The following is a 14,356-nucleotide window of genomic DNA, read 5'->3' as shown; positions in this document are numbered from 1 at the left end:
CATTCCTTTCCAATACACTCGACCTTTAAATAACTTTTTTAACTCATTTATTCTTATTTTTCGGGTGCAACTAACGACTAATGACATAACACGCCCCCCGGGGCCAGAGCTTGCGTGCGTGCCCGTTCCTCCCACGCGTTCTCAGTGCGCGCACGACTTATTTTATTATAAGGCACTCCGCTCTTCTGACCCTCAGCACAGAGCCGAGGCGCACAGCAGCGCGCAACTCACCGAGAGTAGGACTGCAGCTCACCGAGAGGAGGACTGCAGCTCACCGCTCCGGAGAAACATAACAGCAGCAGCAGTAGTTTGGCCACTGCTGTAGTTTTGGCACCGAGCTGCTCAATTCGAGCGGAGGTGCTTTTTCCGCAAACATGGATCGTTTTCTCCTGGTCATGGTCGCTGTCGCCTCCATCGTCTCAGGTAAGTTGAGAAAATAAGCATTGGATGGTTTGTTTTCTTGTCTGTGGCGCGGTGCGTAAAGGTTGGAGATGAAGCGCATCAGAACCATGGAGAGGGATCTTGGACGCGTGGCGCGGGCTGCATTGCGCAGTATTTCTCTTACATCGTTTGCCCTGAACCCGCCCCCCATTATCGCCTTTACGGCAACTTTTTATTTGTTTTGGAGAGTGTACGATTTCATGCAGGACTGCTTCATTTTATTCTATAAAAACGATCTTTTTTGTTGTTGCCTGTATCGTTTTCGTTTATAACCTAAAAAGACAGTTTTTGGTTTTTCTTCCATCATTTTTTTAGGAAATCAAGCGCTTCCACTTGAAAGAGAGGCACCCAATGAAGACATGGTACTTTTCCATTCAATGTTCATCTACATGACCGAGAATGTTGATTTCCCTCGAGTTACAATTTGTTTGTTTACTGCAGGTAAAGAGATGTTTGGTCCAAGTCCTGTCCATAGCTCTCTCAAAGACCGTCTCTCATCCTATCGACCCGGATTGCAAATATATTCTCCAAACAGGTTTGTAATAAAGACTATGTTTCTAAATCACCTGAAAACTGTAGCCACAAAGAGTCACAAACAGCATGTTGGTTTGTTGGTTTTCCCTCCCTCGGAGAATATATGGAGAATATGCATATTATATATGTGAATATAATCTTATTATATATATATATATATATATATATATATATATATATATATATATATATATATATATATATATATATATATATATATATATAATAAGATTATATCATATGAAATTATTGATAATATCATGTCTCTTGTTTTTTTCGTTAATTGGAAAACAATGACAATATTTTATGATCATTATATGCATAAATATCATTTAAAAACAATAACAGTAATGTGGCGCATTCAGAAATGAAGAAATCACATACAGATGAATAATAAGAACCATTCTTTGTCAGTTCCAGGGGTTCGACAAGAACCAACAAACAGCCACACGGGGGAAGGAGCTGTACCCCAAGACGAGCTGTCCCCAGCAGCACAACCAGAGGCCCCTGAAACCAAACAAGAAAACGTGAAAGACATCGAGGCATTCTTAAAGTCTGTGGAGGAAAAAAGAGAGACCCCGGGGAACCAGCCTCGCCAGGAAATGCGGGATCTCTTCGACATGTTGGCTAAAGGACACAAGGAAGGAGAGACAGATGAGGGGGAGGACGAAGAGGAAAGAGACAAGCGATGGAAACCAACACACCGCTATCACCACAAGAGGAGGTACCGCAAGCGTGGGGAGGAAACCCCTGAAGAAGAGGAAGACTATGAACGCAGTCAAGAGTCCTGGGATTTAGGCAATGGAATTGAGAAGAGGAAATGGAAACCCGGGAGGTATCACCAAAGAAGAGGGAAACGTGATGAGGAACTTTCCGAGGATGCGAGAGAAATTCCCGATGAGGATAGAAGCCAAGAGTCCTGGGATTTAGACAACGTAAGGGAGAAAAGGAAATGGAGACCTGGCAGATTCCACCAAAGACGGCAAAAACGTGATGAGGAACTTTCTGAGGATGCAAGAGAAATTCCTGATGAAGACCGCAGCCAAGAGTCGTGGGATTTAGGCGATGGAATTGAGAAGAGGAAATGGAAACCCGGGAGGTATCACCAAAGAAGAGGGAAACGTGATGAGGAACTTTCTGAGGACGCAAAAGAGATTCCTGATGAGGATAGGAGCCAAGAGTCCTGGGATTTAGACAACGTAAGGGAGAAAAGGAAATGGAGACCTCATGGTAGGTACTACTTAAGAAATCGCAAACGTGATGAGGATCTTTCTGAGGACGTAAAGGACGAGCAAGATGAAGACCGCAGTCAAGAGTCCTGGGATTTAGGCGATGGAATTGAGAAGAGGAAGTGGAAACCCGGGAGGTATCACCAAAGAAGAGGGAAACGTGATGAGGAACTTTCTGAGGACGCAAAAGAGAACGCTGATGAGGATCGCAGCCAAGAGTCCTGGGATTTAGATAACGTAAGAGAGAAAAGGAAATGGAGACCTCATGGTAGATACTACTTAAGAAATCGCAAACGTGATGAGGAACTTTCTGAGGAAACAAAAGAGATTCCTGATGAGGACAGAAGCCAAGAGTCCTGGGATTTAGGCGATGGAATTGAGAAGAGGAAATGGAGACCTGGCAGATTCCACCAAAGACGACAAAAACGGGATGAGGAACTTACCGAGGATGCAAGAGAAATTCCCGATGAAGATCGCAGCCAAGAGTCCTGGGATTTAGACAACGGAATTGAGAAAAGGAAATGGAAAAACGGGAGGTTTCACCAAAGAAGAGGGAAACGTGATGAGGAACTTTCCGAGGATGCGAGAGAAATTCCCGATGAAGATCGCAGCCAAGAGTCCTGGGATTTAGACAACGGAATTGAGAAGAGGAAATGGAAAAACGGGAGGTTTCACCAAAGAAGAGGGAAACGTGATGAGGAACTTTCCGAGGATGCGAGAGAAATTCCCGATGAAGATCACAGCCAAGAGTCCTGGGATTTAGACAACGGAATTGAGAAGAGGAAATGGAAAAACGGGAGGTTTCACCAAAGAAGAGGGAAACGTGATGAGGAACTTTCCGAGGATGCGAGAGAAATTCCCGATGAAGATCGCAGCCAAGAGTCCTGGGATTTAGACAACGGAATTGAGAAGAGGAAATGGAAAAACGGGAGGTTTCACCAAAGAAGAGGGAAACGTGATGAGGAACTTTCCGAGGATGCGAGAGAAATTCCCGATGAAGATCGCAGCCAAGAGTCCTGGGATTTAGACAACGGAATTGAGAAGAGGAAATGGAAAAACGGGAGGTTTCACCAAAGAAGAGGGAAACGTGATGAGGAACTTTCCGAGGATGCGAGAGAAATTCCCGATGAAGATCGCAGCCAAGAGTCCTGGGATTTAGACAACGGAATTGAGAAGAGGAAATGGAAAAACGGGAGGTTTCACCAAAGAAGAGGGAAACGTGATGAGGAACTTTCCGAGGATGCGAGAGAAATTCCCGATGAAGATCGCAGCCAAGAGTCCTGGGATTTAGACAACGGAATTGAGAAGAGGAAATGGAAAAACGGGAGGTTTCACCAAAGAAGAGGGAAACGTGATGAGGAACTTTCCGAGGATGCGAGGGAAATTCCCGATGAAGATCGCAGCCAAGAGTCCTGGGATTTAGACAACGGAATTGAGAAGAGGAAATGGAAAAACGGGAGGTTTCACCAAAGAAGAGGGAAACGTGATGAGGAACTTTCCGAGGATGCGGGAGAAATTCCCGATGAAGATCGCAGCCAAGAGTCCTGGGATTTAGACAACGGAATTGAGAAGAGGAAATGGAAAAACGGGAGGTTTCACCAAAGAAGAGGGAAACGCGATGAGGAACTTTCCGAGGATGCAAGAGAAATTCCCGATGAGGATAGAAGCCAAGAGTCCTGGGATTTAGACAACGGAATTGAGAAGAGGAAATGGAAAAACGGGAGGTTTCACCAAAGAAGAGGAAAACGTGATGAGGAACTTTCCGAGGATGCGAGAGAAATTCCCGATGAAGATCGCAGCCAAGAGTCCTGGGATTTTGAGGACAGAGACAAGAGGAGCTGGAGACCCATTAGGATCCACCCAAGACAACAAAAACGTGACGAGGAACTTTCAGAGGACATAAGGGATCAACAAGATGAAGACCGCAGCCTAGGACCGCAGTCCTGGGATTTAGACAATGTAAGAGAGAAAAGGAAATCGAGACCTCATGGTAGATACTACTTAAGAAATCGCAAACGTGATGAGGAACTTTCTGAGGACGCAATGGAAATTCCCGATGAAGAACGCAGTCAGGAGTCCTGGGATTTAGGCGATGGAATTGAGAAGAGGAAATGGAAACCCGGGAGGTATCACCAAAGAAGAGGGAAACGTGATGAGGAACTTTCCGAGGATGCGAGAGAAATTCCCGATGAGGATAGAAGCCAAGAGTCCTGGGATTTAGACAACGTAAGGGAGAAAAGGAAATGGAGACCTGGCAGATTCCACCAAAGACGGCACAAACGTGATGAGGAACTTTCTGAGGATGCAAGAGAAATTCCTGATGAAGACCGCAGTCAAGAGTCGTGGGATTTAGGCGATGGAATTGAGAAGAGGAAATGGAAACCCGGGAGGTATCACCAAAGAAGAGGGAAACGTGATGAGGAACTTTCTGAGGACGCAAAAGAGATTGCTGATGAAGATCGAAGCCAAGAGTCTTGGGATATTAATAAAAGACATGAAACAGATGAGGAAGCAAGAGAAAAGCGTATATGGAAACCATCGCATCGATACCACCATAAAAGACGACTGCAGAAACGTGGTGGGGACTTAGTTGAAGAGGAGGATGAACAGAGGAGTGAATCAGAGAACAACGGAGAGGAGAAGAAGCCTGAGGAAGAGGATTCAGCTCGTGAGAGAGATCGGGTTGAAGCTCTGAGGTAGTAAAACATAACAGATATTTTAACAATCCTTAAAATATCCAGATATTTTCTTAGCACTCTTATCAGCATTTTTCAGATGTAGTAACGGCCTCTTTAATTAAACAGCTTTTACAATTAACTGCCATTAGTAGAGCTGTCAAGCGATTAAAATATTTAATCGTGATTAATCGCATTAATGTCATAGTTAACTCTAATTAATCGTGATTAATCACAAATTATTTTTCTATGCTAAATATCCCTTGATTTTTTTGTCCCATAATTCTTCTCATTTTAATTCTCTTATCAACATGGTGAAGTGCATCGGCTTGCCTTGTGCAAATGATTTTTTATTGATAACAACATTGGCATATACACTGATCAAAACAGGACGAGTGCAATTAAACGACTGCTTTGAACAAATGTCATTTGGACATAGCAGTCAGGCTACTGCTTCTTTGTTTTGAGCCAAAGAATTTTTTTATTTTTTTATTTATTTTTTTTATAAAATAATTGCGTTAATCGCGCGATAAAAAATTCGACGCCGTTAAATTTGGTTTGCGTTAACGCCGTTAATAACGCGTTTAACTGACAGCTCTAGCCATTAGCAATCCCTAAATGCTGGAATTTTTGGGGAGATTAAAATAAAGCACAGCACCATAATACAGTTATCATACTTGAAAAAATGTTGATACCTCACAAATTATTTCGAATAAAATTATATAATAGCTATAATACGATATTGCTGGGTATTCCTAGCTGTTAGTAAGATCCCTGAAAGGATCCTAATAAGTGTTCAAGTCTTAGGTTATCAAGCCACTACAAAGTGTGATGTGCTCTTTCACAGGTATCTGACGGAGAAGACAAACCCTGGGATTTACAGAGGCTACAACAATCCATCCTGGTCGGACAACTCAAGTTCAACCTCACACAACGTACGTTATCTGCCTCAAAAGATAATTATGCAATTCCCTTCCTCTATTCCGAAGATTATGGCCTCCTCTTCATAGCATTGAACTTTTGAATTGTGTCCAATTAAAATTCCTTAAATTAATCTATATACTCACATGCTTGTGTAATTAGCAATTAACATTAGCAATAACAAATAATCACCGCCCTGTTCATTAATTCTAAACTGAAAAGCCATGTCATGCCTTAATGTGTTTGTCAACAACAAACAGTCTTTTAACAACCTTGGTTTCATCTGAATGATCAAGTCCAGAAACCTAATCTAGATCCCTGTTTTGTTCTGTGCACAGATGGAGGACATGGTGAAGGTGCTGAGCCAGAAGATGAAGCAGGTGGCCGACCAATCAGTTGATAAAGACAGAAGTAGCACGCATCAGGAACCACCAATGCCCCAGGAGGTAAACAATACAAAACACGCATTCACTGGTGGATGACCATGCCCTCAGGCTGACCAGAAATCAGTGAGAAAGAGACACAAAAAAAGAGTGAAAGTTGGAGAGCAAGAGAGAGGCACAATGCACTACATGAAGCAATTTCGCAAAGCTTCGCCGACAACACAACAGACCAGTCACGGATCACAACTATGCTAATGCCACTACATTTTCAAATGTATATTTACACTGCTAAAAACATGAGAAACCTTCTAGAAAGTTCAGCAGTGGATGCCTGCAGGTGTCCTGTTTAAGCAAGACGGCAGAAAGGAGTGCCTCATGCAGAGCAGTCAAGTGGATTAAACAAGGGCTTGGTGTTTATTTAACCAGCTAAGCCCTGAGCGTGGTCCCTCTGTGAAATTATTCCACTGATACCCGCAGACGTTATTATGTACATTTTGAGAGATGAAATCTCTGGGCGAGATTGGAGATTAGAATGAGACAGTGTGAGGACGACTCTAATCTAGCCTTCAGAACAACTGTAACCGTGACCACCCATGCGAATGCACATCAGGAACTGTTCATCTTGAAGCATGTGTGCTAGGAGGCAAGGGTGGATGAATGTTATGGATAGTGATAAGGATTATTCTCCAACTCCAGCATGCTACAGTTGGATGGCACGTGTTTAGATTATAGCACACACAAACCGAGACAAATAAACAACAGAGGATTCAGGAGGAAGATGTAAAGCATTTTATTTTCTGCTTGTCATCTTTTGCAGCGTGATTAAATGGACCCTCCAAGAACTGCTCCAAACAAACACCCTTCATGAAACTTTTCATTAGTTCCAAAGACAGGGCATTTCATTGTGTGTGTGTGTGTGTGTGTGTGTGTGTGTGGGGGTGGGGGGGGGGCTTTTAAACAGTGAAACATGCAAGCTGATATTTTGATTGTGATCACTGATCGTATTGAATGGCATTAACGCCAACATTTATCGAGTGGAACAAGGTTGAGGTGTCAGCAACTATAACCACGTGTTTAGAATGCAAGTGGAGGCTTTTGAAGAACAGCATACTTAGATTTTGGATGTGTGTTGATATTGTTTTGCGGCGGGAAACTTTCACGACTCTTTGGGTGGTTCTACAAGACAGCATTGCTGTCCATATTCATTTTCTTAATTATTTTTTCCTTCTCCTCGTCTTTAGGAAATGGGGAATGACAATTTGGCAGCGTTGACAGAACTGAAGATGATGGCTGCCAAGCTGCATGGAAATACACAGTGAGCCAGGCCTGGCAGTGAACATCAGTGAATCCTATGGCTACCCTATTTCTGTGCTTAAGGCGTTATATAGGAATAAATTATCAATATTAGCCGTGCCAAAAAAGATTTGAACAGTTTGCCCATCATTGTATTCGTATAGTCGATGATATAACCAACCTATTTAGCATGGGAATGACTTCGATATCTTTGTAGATTAAACAATGTTCATAATGTTTTGTTGTGTGTGCAATAAAATTCATCTGGGACCAAATTAATTCTTTGCAATTGTTATATTTACCAGTCAGATAATTACAGAGCGGGAATCGTTTTAAATAACTATTTAATTACATGCAGCAAGTAGATGTCATCCACAGTGCAAAGTAAATAAAATAGAAACAACCAAAAAAACATTCTCTCAGCAAGAGCCTCAGAGCTGGAGAGTAATATGGGATAAAAAAAAATACAACGGCTCGTCTTAAAGGGATGAGACTCCGGCCTGTCCGTTCTTCTTAGCAGCGCAGAGAACGTTTCCTTAACATAACACAGTGAGAGTTCGGATAGGCTGAATATTTCCCAGCGGCGCGCTGTTGACCTGATAACACACAAAACAAAAAAGGCAAAAAGTTATGATGATGAATGCAAATGGGACACATAACACCCCCTATTCCAGATAAATTAACTCAGTTTCGCAGAATGAAAAATAAGTCGTTGTTGCCAAAGGAGCCCAACCTGCCCTCCGGCGTAGCTCCGTCACGGATGTTAGCCACACGCCCCCGACCCGTTAGCCTTCACTACTGGTTAGCTTTAGCTTCTTGGCCGGCGGTTGCTCGACGGCCTGCTGGCTACTCGCGGCTTTGGCGTATTGCATGTCGACCGTGGTGCCCGAGAGGAGGTACCCGCCACCCCCGCTCATCTGTAGCACGGGATGCGTTCGGTTGGGAAGCACCTAAGGGAGTCAACAAGGCATGATGTCACGCTAACCTTCCAACCCAGCCAAACTTAAAAGTTATAACATGCATCATCTTTTTTTTAAAAGAGCTCTAAAACAAATTCGGTCATGTAGAAGGTAACTATAAAGATTACAGGTATCTAGGTTAACAACTTAGGAGAAATCTCATATTCAATCTCAAAACATGCTTATGGTTCGGGGTTAAGGTTTTGGAGAGATTAGGAAGAGGGAGGCGTGAGGACTATTCCTTTTTATTGTCGAGTGAGATAGACCAGAAGGTAGGGAAGACCGAGGGGAAGACATGCAGCAAAGGAGCACGGGCAGGAATCGAACCCTGGTCGCTGCGTTAAGGACGGAGCCTTAATGGTACTTGATCTACCCGGTGACCCCCTTTGTTTTTCTTTTTTTAATTTTAAACCAAAATGTAAAATTCGGCTAGCTTGCAATTGTCGATCTTGCATATCGGTCCGTAAAGTGAACTTGTGGGGTTACCTGGTAATGCCTGAGCCAGGAGTCGGTGAGTTGGAGGTTGATCACGGCGCAGTGCTCCTTGTTGCTGTTCTCCTTGAGTTTTGTGTAGCACTCGATGAGGGGCTGGAAGAGATGAAGAAAGAAGCCTTTCACACAAGAGGGCAAATGAAGTACCCTGAATTCGTGGCGAACCGTGAATCAGGAACGGGCACAGAGGCAGCAGCATACCAGTGCTGTGACAGTAACCAGTAACCACAGGCGTTATCAAGGGCAGGATTCCACCTGGAATCTCCCGAGGGGCACACGTCAGGGGGACAACAACCGACAACCAGCCGTTAACGAGTATATCCCATCCAAGACTTTTAAAAGGTAACATTTTATACCACCAGGTGCGAGTGTGATTAGCCGTTACAAGCCGTTTTGAAAACCTGCCTCTTCTGACATCACAAGTGGGCGTGTCGACCTAGATGTGTAAGAGGCAGATCTTCAAAACGCCTTGTAATGGCTCATCACACTCACACGTGGTGGTATCACATGTCACCTTTAAGCCAAGTGCTCTCATTCATGACGATGAGGGAAGCCCTGACGGTACTGCGTCGCGCCTCACCTCTTTGTATTGGGAGTACACCACAAAGGGTCTGGAGGGAGCCAGGAACTTGATCAGGCCCAGTAGAACCGGAGAGGGGTGGAACCGGCTGGCGATGATTAACCTAGCGTAAGAGAGGGGAGGATGAAACGGACGATTAACCCGCGGCTCGGAAGAAAAGTGAGGCGCCAACCACCAGTGTTGCTTATCGTCCAAAGCGTTTTGCCGACGTTGGTTCTTATCCGAGGCACCGTTTGTACCGGGAGGCTTAGTGGAAGTGCAGAAAGGGGAGCTCACGAGGTGGGCGTCAGGGGGAGTATCTGAGGCGTTTGGAAACACAATGATTGATATAGGTGCGATGCGGTTGGGGGCGATGGCCCGCGACACAGAATATTAACAAGCAAAAGCAGATCAATTCTGGTATTACTGAGACAGCCTCACAACCCTTCAGCCCATCTATCACAGGAAAAGAAAAAAAAACTGCCGGGAGGCCGTTTCATTTTCTACAGGCTTATGGAGAAAAAGCTGCAGAGTAATCACTACGGCCGTCTTTGTGGGGAAACCAAGCGAGGGGGTACCGAGTGACAGTAAGATTAAGAGAACGCCGCCATTTTCTAAATACAATTACACTATTATTTGCGCGTCCGAACTGCTCCTTTCACAGTGGATCGATTTTAATTACCACGGCCCACTGCACGGGCCCGTTCAGAACCAAAACACCACGGCAGCGAGGACCAGGGAGTGAAGAGGTAATAAATACAGGAATAAATGGAACATAGAAGAATAGGAATCACTTCTGCAGAGGTGGATCCTCGGAGGGGGGTTGGGAGAAGAGCCCTCTACTGTGTTTTATGTCAACCAGCTGGGTACAACAGACGAGGAACCAAAACGGTGGTTCAATCAAAACATGGAGAGGGACCTTCCAGGACCGTACGCACCCATCGGCGTTCTTCCCTTCCAGCAGGGCCGCAGCCACTGCCAGCTTCTTCCTCTTCGCCTCCATCCTGTCCTGCTTCTCCTGAAGCTGTTGAAAAGAACAGCAGATAAATAAGAGAAATTAAGGCGGGTTCCCCTCTTCGTCAGGCTCAAGAGCTGGAGTATGTGTGCCACCAACGATTATTATGATTATATTATCCGCTACCGCCATGTTGAATCACCACTCATCTTTATGGTTTATTTATTTGATCCAGGGGTGTACATGAATTTAAGTTCCCCCAGTTGGGGTAGCATATCCCACCGAATATAAGAATATTTGGACTCAGCCCTTCCCCAGTCAAACCACTAGTTCAAGTCCCATTCTGAATGGGCTTGGGAAGAGGATGTAGGAGAAGAGAAGAACCTACTCTGATCGCCTTCAACTTCTCCCTCTCATTCTGCTCCACCTCGGCTGGGGTGGGGGTCTCCATCTTAACTTCCTCTGGTTTGCCTTCTCCTTCTCCGCCTCCGTCACCCCCAGTGTCTGCGTTTGTCCGTCCAGCTTCCTCTCCTTCCTTGCTGGGGACGCTTGCGTCTGAGGATTCTGACATCAAAGAGACACATTAACACAGGACTACTAGGAACACAGAAACACACACAGGCCCACGCAGGCCCACGCAGGCCCGTCATGACATTGGTGGGGACGGAGTCGAGGCAACCCGGAAAGATGCTCTTTGAGCTCATTCAGCTTCTGATGGCGTTGCCCAAGCAACCCCTTCAGCGTATGTATTGGGGCCCTCTTTTGGGACACCTGTCTGGTTCAGTACTTCCTCTGAATCCCACCCAGGGCCGTGCTCTAGGCCTCCCGGTGGTGGGACGCAGTAGCGGCAGGGGAGGCGTTGTGACACAGCAATACGTACAAGGGAGCGGCTCATCTTTCCTTCAACATTTCTTACCGACTACGTAAAAATGTTATTAAAAATAAAAACACTTTCTAAATAGAGGTGGGGAGGATTAATGAAAGTGTAATCAAAAGTAAAATAAAACAACAGATCCCCTTACCAGCCGCGAGCTCCTTGGGCGGGCCGGTGTCCAGCGTGCCCGCCAGCAGAGCGTTGACGTGGCCGATGGGAAAGGTGTGCAGCGTGTCGTGGAAGTGAGGGGGGAAGCCGAAGCTCTCCAGGCCCGCCTGCACCGGCCCGTCCCCTGGGTACATCTGGACCACTTTACCGTAGCCTGGGTGAGCAGCATCAGAAAAAGATGGTCATTTATTTTTTATTTTAAAAAGCGATGGACAGCTTTGAAGAGACAGCGTTGTACAAAGGTGACAATAAGTAACATCATTGGAAGATTTAAAAATGGATATCAGCAAAAGTTGTTTTTCTGAGGATCCCTACGCAACCAGTCATACATGCTAGAGGCGATTTACTGCTGTATGGCAGATTCAACACAGTTATCCCAACCAAGCCCTACTAAACAATGCCTTAAGGTACGCCACATTATAGCAAAGGGAAGATGTCTCTGTACCCCCCATCCTCTCCATCACCGCTCCCAGGACGAGGCCGGCGCACGTCTCGAACACCAGGACTTTTCCGCCCGCGTGGATGTTTCCCAGAGTCAGCATCTGAGCCAGTGTATCGTACCTCAGATGGCTGTTAACACATAAAGGACCAAAAACTAAAACCCTTGCATAAACCCAAGGGTAAACGACCCATTCCTTCTTTAGTATGGCGGAGTCATAAAAAGATAAAGGCTGCATCCTGTTTAACCTTTTATTGCGCTGCGTAAGACAAGAGCGTGATTACCAGATCTTCCCCGGTTCTCGGCCGTGGTACATCATGGCCAGTATGCGACAGGAGGGTCTGAGGACCGTGATGGTGCTTTCATACCTGCGAGACAGAACCACACGGTGCAATATAGCAACACAATGGTACTATCAAATAACTTCAACCTTCGTTTCCACTTGGTTTGATCCGACTGTTAGGCATGCACACTCGTAAGCCCCTGCCTAGGATAGATCCCTCGTAAACCCCTGCTGGATCCCTCTTCTGTGATCCTAGTCAAGGTTCCTTCCCTCTGGGTTGTGGGAGAGTTTTTCCCTTGCCCTTTAGAAGGCTTCAGGGTTAGGTGGCTGACTGTCCTATAACAGCGGCCTTTGAAGCCCTTTGAGAATGTAAATGTGATACTGAGTCACAGACATAGAAACTGTAGAGGAATTGCACAAAACAACATACTTTTTCTTTTTCTTCTTGATGTACTTCTGCTGCGAAAACTCAGTCTTGTCTCGGAAGGTGGAGCTGTTGTCGATGAGCTGCTGGATGATTTCCTGCAGAGTGGAGCGTGCACCATCAATAGAGGCTCCCCCCCCCCAACAGAATATTTTTGTTTGATTTATTACCCCGGTGTGTATGTTTTCTGGCTGTACCTGTCCCTTGAGTCCTTGCTCTTTGAGTGTCTCAATGTCGTCCCTGGTGAGTTTCTGAGACTTCCCGTCGTCCACTATGTTCCTGTTGTCTGAGCCCGCCTCTTGAGCATCTGGTAGCATAGAGATATAGTAGGTAAGCACGATGTATAAGCTCAGTAGACAGAACACTTCCTAAATAACAACTGAATGTTTTAATATGATGAATCGACAGCTGAATGGGAGTATGGACAGTTAATTTCCACTGAAAGAGGGATGTGTTTAATAGACGTGTGTGTAAGATGATTTCCAATAATGCATTAATTTAAAAATATAAACATTTAAATCCCAAAGAACATTAACATTGTTCTATTTTTGTATAAGTAGAGTTCAAACAATAAAACTGTCTGAGAGAACCTATGGACACAGACATCTGACTATCTTGCTGACTAAATGGAATTATAATGCATTATTGACCCATATCGAGCCCTGTATAACGCATGGGTCTACACATCATATCTTCACACTAGACGTCCCACATCAGTACTGCAACATTACAGTGATCAGGCTTGAAGCTTACCTGTGGAACTCTCTGTGGTCTTCGCCTTCTGAGGTTCTAGATGACCTCCGGACACTACTTCAAACGAAGTACTATACAGCTGTCCAACTGCTTTTTCTAAGAAAAGCCATTGTTTCTCAAACATCACCTTCCTGTGAAACGGAGAGGTACGTGTTGCAGTGAACAATACGCCGGACATTTCAGAACATAGAATAAAACGGTAGGAAGAGAGGCTGATTCTTACAACATTGTTATGGTCCTTGTATGGACTTGACAGCTTGCTATGGATGTACAGTTCCGACACAGATCCGACTTTCATGTCATAATAATACATCTATATCTATGTATATATATATATATGCTGGAGAGCAAATATTAGATTGATTTGAAAGAGTCTCCCTACTTACTTTTTTATTTGAATTTGAACAGCTTTGTAAATGTCCCCTCGTTTTAACACAACATAGTCCCCGTCTTTGATGATGTACGCAGAATCATCTTCTTCTATACTCTCGGCCATACTAATATAGGCGAAGAAAATTGTCTAGACAGTAAACTTGTCTTCCGTTTCTACAATGAATACAAACTGTGGAAAAATCACTACGTATCCCCAAAAATCTAAAGCGAAATTCGCGATGTACCGTTTCCACGTGTTAGCTTGTATTTCCGTAGCTGTGCGCAGGGCCATTAATCGACCACAGATCGTATGAGCGGAACCATGGAAACGGCACAGCCTTTTCTGAGGTGGCTGGATCCTATCAGTGTTCTACAGCCAGGCTGTGTCCGCGCAGATATTTGGATATATTTTATGAAATATTTGGTGAAATTAAATGTATCATAATACATCACGAATGCACTATTTTTTACTAGATGTGATTTCTAGATGGATTGCTCGATGGCTTTTTCACTTGAAGAATCTTTTCATAAGATTACCCTAGTCCTATGATGATAAATAGAGTGCTATAATAAGAAATACAGAAGCGGAGGTTAGTTGTTTT

At 44.6% G+C, this 14,356-nt stretch overlaps 2 protein-coding genes across 3 annotated transcripts; one reads left to right on the top strand and one right to left on the bottom strand.

The window, feature by feature from the left end:
- Positions 1-202: 202 nt before the first annotated feature.
- Positions 203-7,755, top strand: chgb (chromogranin B). The gene is made up of 7 exons (XM_030345383.1): positions 203-423; positions 757-803; positions 883-976; positions 1,390-4,900; positions 5,727-5,814; positions 6,139-6,246; positions 7,425-7,755. Exons 1-7 carry the CDS (start codon positions 375-377, stop codon positions 7,500-7,502), a joined length of 3,975 nt encoding a protein of 1,324 aa, XP_030201243.1. The 5' UTR covers positions 203-374; the 3' UTR covers positions 7,503-7,755.
- On the bottom strand, positions 7,756-14,068 carry trmt6 (tRNA methyltransferase 6 non-catalytic subunit). Of its 2 annotated transcripts, none has more exons than XM_030345386.1 (13): positions 13,769-14,068; positions 13,383-13,513; positions 12,827-12,936; positions 12,636-12,727; positions 12,207-12,290; positions 11,929-12,053; positions 11,464-11,637; positions 10,830-11,005; positions 10,425-10,510; positions 9,508-9,610; positions 8,922-9,023; positions 8,210-8,426; positions 7,756-8,072 (listed from the first exon to the last, which is right to left on the bottom strand). In XM_030345386.1, the coding sequence occupies exons 1-12, from the start codon at positions 13,876-13,878 to the stop codon at positions 8,262-8,264; spliced, it is 1,458 nt and encodes a 485-aa protein (XP_030201246.1). In that variant the 5' UTR covers positions 13,879-14,068; the 3' UTR covers positions 7,756-8,072; positions 8,210-8,261. The 2 variants fall into 2 exon arrangements, with proteins under 2 accessions (XP_030201246.1, XP_030201247.1); XM_030345387.1 differs by having other exon boundaries at positions 13,765-14,055.
- Positions 14,069-14,356: the final 288 nt, after the last annotated feature.

Source organism: Gadus morhua, chromosome 21 (assembly GCF_902167405.1).
Source record: "Gadus morhua chromosome 21, gadMor3.0, whole genome shotgun sequence".
In the NCBI taxonomy this organism is placed as follows: Eukaryota; Metazoa; Chordata; class Actinopteri; order Gadiformes; family Gadidae; genus Gadus; species Gadus morhua.
Note: the sequence above shows the minus strand (reverse complement) of the source record. Positions and strands in the feature narration are given on the sequence as shown.